This window comes from Strongylocentrotus purpuratus, unplaced genomic scaffold (assembly GCF_000002235.5).
Source record: "Strongylocentrotus purpuratus isolate Spur 01 unplaced genomic scaffold, Spur_5.0 spur5_scaffold_11, whole genome shotgun sequence".
Taxonomy (NCBI): Eukaryota; Metazoa; Echinodermata; class Echinoidea; order Camarodonta; family Strongylocentrotidae; genus Strongylocentrotus; species Strongylocentrotus purpuratus.
Window position 1 is genome coordinate 20,868,968 of NW_022145596.1, and position 8,962 is coordinate 20,877,929.

Consider the following 8,962-nt stretch of genomic DNA (forward strand, 5'->3'; position numbering starts at 1 on the left):
TTTCTTAAGCTTTCTTTTGAAAAATGACACTGTTGGGGATATTTGAAGTTCTTGAAGCAATTTGTTTCATGATTTCTATTACATATTAAAAAAATCCTCTAGAATCACAATCACCGATTGTTAATATACACTGTTGGTCATAATGGTGGAATAATTATTTTGACCCCAATCTATGGAATGATTTTGACAATGATTTATTCCAAATAGATCTGGATAATAGTTTACATTCTCAGATTTTAATGAATGATAATTTGTGAGTGTTTGTTTTGCGTGACTGCTAAAGCATGCTACTATGCTAATTAACAAGGGGACCTACGCCCTTAAGTCATAACTGATTGTGATAGTAATAATGATTAATGCCTCACAAAAGGGCATTAATATAGCTGATCGACACGGTTTTGATCCTGGGGTCTCACAGTAAGGAGGCCATTGCTTAGCCACTGAATCATGACTTTACGCAGTGGGGGCTAGGGTACGTCGCCGCCCCCTCAAATACAAAACACAAACAAACTGCAATTTATCATCAATAAATCAGTACATTTTGCCCCGATTCCCAACAGAAAAGTAATCCTTTGTGTGGCCATGTCTTGAACCATAATGCTTGGCCCTACAGCGGTATGTAGCAATAGATTCTTTAGAACGGCAATATTAACATCATCATATCCTGGGGTTTTACATGATTCAAGTTTTTTAACAATTTTAAATATTTCCAAAATCTCAACTGGTTTCTTAAATGTAGAATTTGAAAAGTCTCTTTTAGGTTTTAAAATAATGCAAGAAATCAACGGAGGCATCATGTAGACTATTTACAGTGTCCCTACAAAAAGTACTCAAAAGTTATTTAATGCTTGGACAATGGCTTGTTTATCATGTATCTGTCTACCATTTTGTTCAATAAAATCACATTGCATTTTTCCCGAACTTTCATTAATGGTTTTCCAAGTTGCCTTAATATTAAATTTGACACGTTTAAATCTAGAAAAATAATATTCTCGAATCATAAACACATCTGCAGAAAATGCAGAAGAGAAAGCGCCAAAATATCTTTTAGTTTTTAGCTTTGGTAACACCAACACATGAATCATGTGTACAATTTTCAATTCGGATGAATTTATTACCAAGATTTGAGCCAGCAGAAAGAACGACTATATGATGCATTATTTCCAAATATTGCCAATAATCATAGTTTTGACAACTTACATAGGAATGTTATGAATGGACAAACTATATTACAAAACATCTTGATATTTGTAATAATTCAGTTTTTGTATGAATTCTCTGTCAAGGATACGAGTTGCATTCGAAAATTCGGACAATAAAGAATAGATCATTTGGCAATAACACATTACACAATAGTTTTTTAAGGTTATATACCATTCACTTCACGACATGCTGGGAACTCATCTCTATTAAAGACAACGCGATTTATTGGGTCATGTGCCCTCCCATGCCAGGAAGTGTGAGCTGGATGTTAGAGCCTTTCTCTATGTCATACTTCTCCAGAGTCGTTGAGCCTTCTAGCTGCTTGCCTTGATAAATCAGACGCTGTACATTGGCTGGGATGCCGCTCTTATCCGCGACCTGTTGCTTAAGGGCGTCTACCGTGTCTGACAAGCGAACATAGAAGGATAGCGACTTGCCTTCGAGGTTATGCACATAGATCTGCAGTGTTTCCGTTACGTAAGTGGTTCCCCGTTGCTGTGTCGGTTTGGCAGAGGCCTTTTGGGCGTTCATTCTTTTCATGATAACTGCCTGCTCATCGAGAATGCAGTTGAGCTTGTAGTTCTGCTTCAGACTGTTCAAGCCCGAGGAGGGGATACGGGTTTCCTTTTGGCAGACACAGCATTTGATTTTAGACGTCCAACCTTTAAAAGCATAAGCAAAATGATAAAAACAACAATAACAACAACTGTATTACTCATTTTAACTTGAGGAGCGCTTACATTGCAAAAGACATAACTGACACAGGCTTTAATTAAGTTTACATCTTCAACGACGAATCCTAATTATGCCCCTTGCATTTCAATGATGCCTATACAGGGCGTATCATAATAAAGGATATTGAAGTTTAATGACGATTTATATGAAAACTACTGATTTCATAATCAAGCATTTTATGTCAGTTGTAAAGGACAGAATGTCCTCTTGTTAATGACACCCCGATCATACTACTACTGTCACAGTTGACTGAATAACAACGCATTGCTGTCCACCATGTGAAAGGTGCACTGTGCCAAGTTTGATAACATTTCCTTCTTAGACACATAATCCACTCATTGTTCAGCATTTCAATATGTCTGGGCTGACACAAGCACTAATCTTTAGAATTTATCTGTGAATGCTAACTTGTCACAGTGCACCTTTCACATGGTGGACAGCAATGCTTTGTTATTCAGTCAACTGTGACAGTAGTAGTATGATCGGGGTGTCATTAACAAGAGGACATTCTGTCCTTTACAACAGACATAAAATGCTTGATTATGAAATCAGTAGTTTTCATATAAATCGTCATTAAACTTCAATATCCTTTATTATGATACGCCCTGTATATCGTACTTTGATCTAGAGCGGCAGTTATTAGCATAAAATTCATAAAGGCGACAATAGAAGATACAAAATACAAATCATAATGAACTTACAGTTATATTTTTCAATTCATGATGAATTGCTTGAAAATTACGCTGAAAAATATAATAAAATACATTTACATAAGGCTGATATTGCACCAGAGCATCTAGAATCCCAGAGTTTCCAGGGTCCTTGAGCAGGCCCTGGACCCCGGCCGCAAGGGACTTCGCGCTTATCGCACATTCAGGTTATCGGGTTAAGTGCTTCAGCCCCCCCCCCCTCCACTTTAAAAGAGCCTTCCTACGCTTATGATAATCATTATCTTTATCATCATCATCATCATCATCATTCAAGTACGTACCATTTATGGCTACCAGCTCTTGAAGACATCCCAGGCAGTAGGTATGGCCACATGATAGATCCCTAGCATCTTTCAGTACATCCTGACAGATCGCACAATTCAGGTTCTTCACAAGATCAGTATACATCGATTTCAAATCCACGTGGCTCTCCATTGTCGATGTGGTGATGATACTTTTGTTGCTATATTGCTGGAGTTTTCAGTCTTACAGAATTGAACCTTCTCTCACTGATCGACCCACAATATAAGACTGCTTCTTCACTAAGTAAGAGCTCAATGGTAATGGGTTTTCCCAACGGATTTTGCGACATTACTCTCTTTTGGGGGTATTTCCAAGCTGCATCTGCTTGTGTTGCGCAATTAAATGGTTCATATATTTCTTCCTGGGAAAATGACAATTGCAACCCTTTCGAGAAAAAAATCAAGGTAACGCGTTTTCGAGATAGTTTTGTCCATCCGCTTCTAATGTGCGAACAGGAAATTGAGGTATTACGTATCACGAACATGATTTATAACGGGTATACAATGGATTTGCCTCTCAGTTGATTATTTTTCAGACAGGTTAAATATACCCTGGACAAAATAAGTAAAAGCGGAGAGAAAAAAAGTCCATTAAAAGTACAAAGGGCTCAATTGAGAGAAAGAGAGAGAGAGAGAGAGATGGAGAGGGAGGGAGAGAGAGGGAGAGAGAGAGAGAGAGAGAGGAAAAGAGAGAGAGAGAAAGAAAAGGAGAAAGAAAGAGAGAAAGAAAGACAGAGATCGAGGGAGATATGGAGAAAGCACATCAGAAAAAGGAATTATTAAAGTGAGGCTTTCAAATGAATATGTGAATAAATTGAATCTCGTACCGAAAAAATCGGCCACCACAACCCCATTCAAACAGTAAGTATATAGACAATGCTTCCTAGCAATCAGGCCTAAACAAAAAAAATCTACGGTCGGCTTTTTTTTTTTTTTTTAAACGTTAACAAAATAAAAGAGTTTTAATGAATAACACAGAAAGTATTACAGCATTCAAAAATATCAGCCCAAAGAGGGACCAAAAAAAAAATTTAAAAAATAAAAAATTCCGACCGACCGACCGACCCATGTTTTGGCACCTAAAGGGCAAAACAACATTTTTTGTTTGAAGGCCTCATTGTTCAAGCGTCCCACCGCAAGCTTCTGGCAGTCATGGGTCCGGGGAGTAGGGAGGACGGACTGGAGGAGGGGGAGATGGGAGAGCGAGAAAAAAATTCTGTCTCGGCGCACATCAGCTAGGAGGCTGTGGAAGGCAAGAAAACAAACTTCGAATCGTTTACATGTTGATGATGGCATCTAACAAAGAAGATGTTAGGACAACACTCAATATTATTTTAGTTGTGCTTTGTTTTATTCTATCATATATATTTATTTTTTGCTGGTTTGTTAAATCTTAGAACCTTGTAACCAAACTTCACGACTGTGCACAACCCGAACGCTGAGTCTATGTAGGGACGTACCAATCATCGATGAACACTGCCCAGTCATGTGCGGCATCTGTCTCGGAAAATAGTCGTGAGATGGTCGTAAGAGCACCAACGATTCGTGAATGTGAACTACTACTCGGTATCCCCAGCTTTTTCTTCGATATCTCCTACAACATGTTTTAATTGAAATCAATAATCTAAAATGTGACTTATCAAAAGGACTTTCACGAAAATAACTCAAGGAAATGAACTCAACGAAATGCCATATTTGTAATAATAAAGAGTTATCGTCAGTCACGCATGTGAGGGTAATCATTTCACATTTCAATAGGATATTTACGAGGCTTTTGAAATTGATTACGGTTGATACTCGAAAGTATCTACGATCCCGTGGACTGTTTTCCTATACTGTTGATGCTCTGTATTATCTCAATCAAATGAACCTCAAAGGCTTGTTCAGATATCGCTTGGTAAACTCAAACTACCGCAAAAAATACATGAAATGTGAAGCGTATATTACAATTTACGTCATCCTATAGAAAAAGAATACCGCCGGGGATTTGCAGCGTCATATTTGAACGAGCCTTGTATGCTAAAATCCCTTTTCGTTTTTAATAATTGTCCTTTCTTTCGTTCATTTTCATATGATTAGATACACGAGATATTTTATATAAGAATTCTGGTCAAACCAGTAGAACCTATATTGGTAACTGTAACTAAGCTCATCTCATTTATCTTTATTGAACAAATAGTCATGATTACATAATTTTTAAATGCAATTTATTCAACAACATGTGAACATGCCTATCGTACAATACAGTTTGTAAATTCTGAAGAGCAAACGAATGTACTTCAAGCACAAATTTAGAAGAATTTTTTTCTTAAATCATCTTCTGTGTATGTAAGCATCTGTGAAGTTCGCCAACTCCCTTCCTTTCTCTCATCTGAATTTTTAACTCTATCATTTTCTTTTCTCTTTCTTTCTCATTCATTCTAATCCACTCTTCTCTGACAGTTTCTCTCCATTTAGCTTTCAGGTTGCAATAATTTTTCCTTCATTGTATTCTACTAAAGGATGACAAATTTAGATTTAACAGAAAAGCCAGTTTATTTTACTACAAACAAGTCACACAACTGAACAGTACAATTTTTCTAAAACAAACATTTGAAAAATGTTCTAATACTCGGCCGCTTTGCACCCTCGCATTATTGTAGGAGCTCATAAATTAACGCCTTAATATAGGATAAAGAAACTTTTTTAAAGGGTTAAAAAAATCGACCATAGACCATGTAATTTAATTGCTTCGCTACCTATAACTCAAGCCTCTTGATAAATATAGCGTTCCAGTACTGAAATGTTTAAAGGTATTTGATACGGTTCAACTTTCGGGAAAAAGTCTTAATTTTTGGATCACCTGTGCGGCTGTATTTATTTAGGGTTGTCATTAATTTCGAACTCCACTAGCAAGACGTAAGGAAGAAAGTAAATTACCGATTTTCGCTAAATGTAAAATGCTTAGAAATTGCGTAAAATATAATAGATGTAATATAAGTCGAAATTTCTTTTTCTCATTTAAACGAAGTTTGCATAATGCTGAATGGTTAATATTGACTTCGAATACAATTTTATGACAAATTGGTACTACAAAAATTACCCAACGCCGTGATCTAAATACAAAGATGAAGGTACATGTGACATAAAATGACACGTTTGAGCAAACGGAGTTTATTGATTAAACTATCCTCTAATCAACAAGTGCCAGGCGAATGGGCGGTGGGGGCGGAGGGTAATCGGTCAATAGCACAGGGGCAGATACCTTTAGTATAAAATGAAGAATGTGCACCCGGGCCGATTTGAGATATCAAAGGCTCCTCGACATGTGATTGTACTTTTTTTGTCAGAAGATCTTTAACTTGTATCTCCTCCCTCCTTCCATTCCAGCCAGATAATTTCGGATCATAAACACATCTGCAGAAAATGCAGATGAGAAAGCGCCGAAATATCTTTTAGTTCTTCCCTTTGGTAACACCAACACATGAATCATGTGGACAATTCTAAATTCGGATGAATTTGTTACAAAGATTTGAGCCAGCTTGTTCCAGAAAGAAAGACTGTAATCATGATGCATTATTGCCAAGTATTGCCAATAATCATAGTTTTGACAACATAGGTATTTATGAATTGACAAACTATAACAAAACAAAATTGATATTTATAATAATTCACTTTTTGTATACCTTCTTGACAAAGATACGAGCTGGGTTTGGAAAGTTCGGACTACAACAATTACATAATTTGGCAATAATGCATGACGCAATCGTTTTTTTTAAATGTTATATAATTATATACCTATTTATTTCACGAAATGACGGGAACTCATCTCTAAGACATTGCAATTTATTGGGTCATGTTCCCTCCTTTGAGGGGAATTGTGAGCTCGATTGTAGAGTGTTGTCCTATGTTATACTCCTCAAGAGTTGTTGAGCCTTCCATCTGTTTGCCTTGATAAATCAGACGTTGTACATTGGGTGGGATGCCAGTCTTCTTGTCGACCTGTCGCTTGAGGGCGTCTGCCGTGTCTGACAAGCGAACGTGGATGGATTGTGACTTGCCTTCGAGGTCACGCACCCAGATCTGCACTGTTTTCGTTGCCTCAGTGGTTCCCTTTTGCTGTCTTGGTGTGGCAGAGGCCGGTTCGGGCAACGAAGCTTCCATTTTCTTCATGATAGCTGCTTGCTCATCGAGGATGCAGTTGAGCTTGTAGTTTTGCTTCAGACCGTTCAAGCCCGAAGAGGGGATACTGGTCATCTTCTGGCAGAGACAGCATTTGATGTCAGACGTCCAACCTAGCATAAGCAAAATGATGAAAACAATAATAACAAAAACTGTACAAGCCATATTTATTTTAAATGGAGGAGCACTTACATTGTAAAAAGACATAACTGACACATGCTTTAAAGGGATAGTTGAGTTTTGGTATAGAGGGCGCTACACAAAATATTTTTTTGAGCGATATAATGAAAAACTGAGTGAAAAAGCATACAATTTAAATGACAAAATAATCTATGTTTGATCATAATCGGTTCAGAGACGGCTGAAATATCCATAAATATAATCATTTCTAATATTTCTAGGGCCCCACAAATATTTGATAATTTTGAACCAGCCGTTTTATTCCAGCCAATGCCAATGTTAGCTTTTTGTTGGCTTTTTCGTGTTTGTTATAATACGCAAAACCAGCCGGCCAGTACCTTCATAGCAATTTTTGGTCCTAAAAGGGCACTAGAAATATCATAAATAAGAATAAGAGCAATAACCATGCACTTTAAAGGCATTTGTGGTCTCAAACAAGAAATCAACTGTCCCTTTGATTTAGATCACATCTTTAACGACGAATCCAAATTATGCCCCGTGCATTTCAATAGGGCATATCTATCGTACTTTGATCCAGAGCGAGAGTGATTAGGATACAGGTGACAACAGAAGATACAAAGTTTAAACAATCATAATGAACATACAGTACTATAAAAGGATGATATCATTTTGAGTGGGTTAGGGGTGCCACAGACCCCAAGCCCCTTTAGCGATGCCCCTGACAATGTAAATAATATCATTATTATTATTATTTGTGCTGTTTATGTCTTCTTCTCCTTATCACTTTCATTATCATTATTGTTATTTTTTTTTTTATAGTAGTAGTGGTATGAGTATTGTTATTATCATGATCATTATCATTACCTCCATCATTATCTCCATCATTATCCTCATCATTATTTATATCATCATCATCATCATAGTTATCATTATTTTCATCACCTTCATCATCATCATCATTATCATTTTAATGGCTCACGTACGTACGTACCCTTCATGGCTACCAGCTCTTGAAGACATTTCAGGCAGTAGGTATGGCCACATGATAGATCCCTAGCCTCTTTCAGTACGTCCTGACATATCGCACAATTCAGGTTCTCCACAAGATCAGCATACATCGATTTCAAATCCACGTGGCTCTCCATTGTCGATGTGGTGATGATATTTTTGTTGCTATATTGCTGGAGTCTTCAGTTTTACAGAATTAGACCTTCTCCGACTGATCGACACACCTTAAAGGACTGCTTTTTCACTATAAGTCAGAACATGATCTCAGTGGGTTTTCCCCACGGATTTTGCGACATTGCTCTCTTTTGGGGAATTCCAAGCTGCCATTTGCCTGTGTTGCGCAATAGTTGAGTGTGTTTAGTGTTGAATGTTGAGTGTGTTTAGTGTGTTTGTGAGAAAAAAAAATATTAGAGAGACAGAGATAAAGATAGATTACTATAGAGATAACATATTTTGTTTACTCAATATATCGCCTACTGGCGTAGCGGGCTCATCTCATGAGATCTGAGGGGCGCTGTCATCATCGAGGCACGCTCATTTATATTATGCTAAGTAGCAAATTAACCGAAAAGGAAGAGGGCCAGAATTTTTTCTCGCGTACTGGCCCTTGCCCCTTTCTCTATCTCTTCTCACTCTCTCTCTCTCTCTCTCATCCCATCTCTCTCTCGCCTTCTCTCTATCTCCATTATCTCTCTCTCTCTC

At 37.4% G+C, this 8,962-nt stretch overlaps 2 protein-coding genes across 2 annotated transcripts; both read right to left on the bottom strand.

Moving 5' to 3' along the window:
- Positions 1–473: 473 nt before the first annotated feature.
- On the bottom strand, positions 474–3,083 carry LOC105437947 (tripartite motif-containing protein 2). Its single transcript, XM_011665155.2, has 2 exons — positions 2,930–3,083; positions 474–1,865 (listed from the first exon to the last, which is right to left on the bottom strand). The coding sequence occupies exons 1-2, from the start codon at positions 3,081–3,083 to the stop codon at positions 1,426–1,428; spliced, it is 594 nt and encodes a 197-aa protein (XP_011663457.1). The 3' UTR covers positions 474–1,425.
- Positions 3,084–6,420: 3,337 nt separating this feature from the next.
- LOC577872 (E3 ubiquitin-protein ligase RNF135) lies at positions 6,421–8,604 on the bottom strand. The gene is made up of 2 exons (XM_003729713.3): positions 8,244–8,604; positions 6,421–7,224 (listed from the first exon to the last, which is right to left on the bottom strand). Exons 1-2 carry the CDS (start codon positions 8,395–8,397, stop codon positions 6,776–6,778), a joined length of 603 nt encoding a protein of 200 aa, XP_003729761.1. The 5' UTR covers positions 8,398–8,604; the 3' UTR covers positions 6,421–6,775.
- Between the last annotated feature and the right edge of the window lie 358 nt (positions 8,605–8,962).

Coding starts and splice junctions, on each gene's coding strand:
- LOC105437947 (XM_011665155.2), bottom strand. CDS start 3,083: ATGGAGAGCCACGTGGATTTGAAATCGATGTATACTGATCTTGTGAAG. Junction 1,866..2,929: donor AGAGCTGGTAGCCATAAATG/GTACGTACTTGA, acceptor ATGCTTTTAAAG/GTTGGACGTCTAAAATCAAA.
- LOC577872 (XM_003729713.3), bottom strand. CDS start 8,397: ATGGAGAGCCACGTGGATTTGAAATCGATGTATGCTGATCTTGTGGAG. Junction 7,225..8,243: donor AGAGCTGGTAGCCATGAAGG/GTACGTACGTAC, acceptor TGCTTATGCTAG/GTTGGACGTCTGACATCAAA.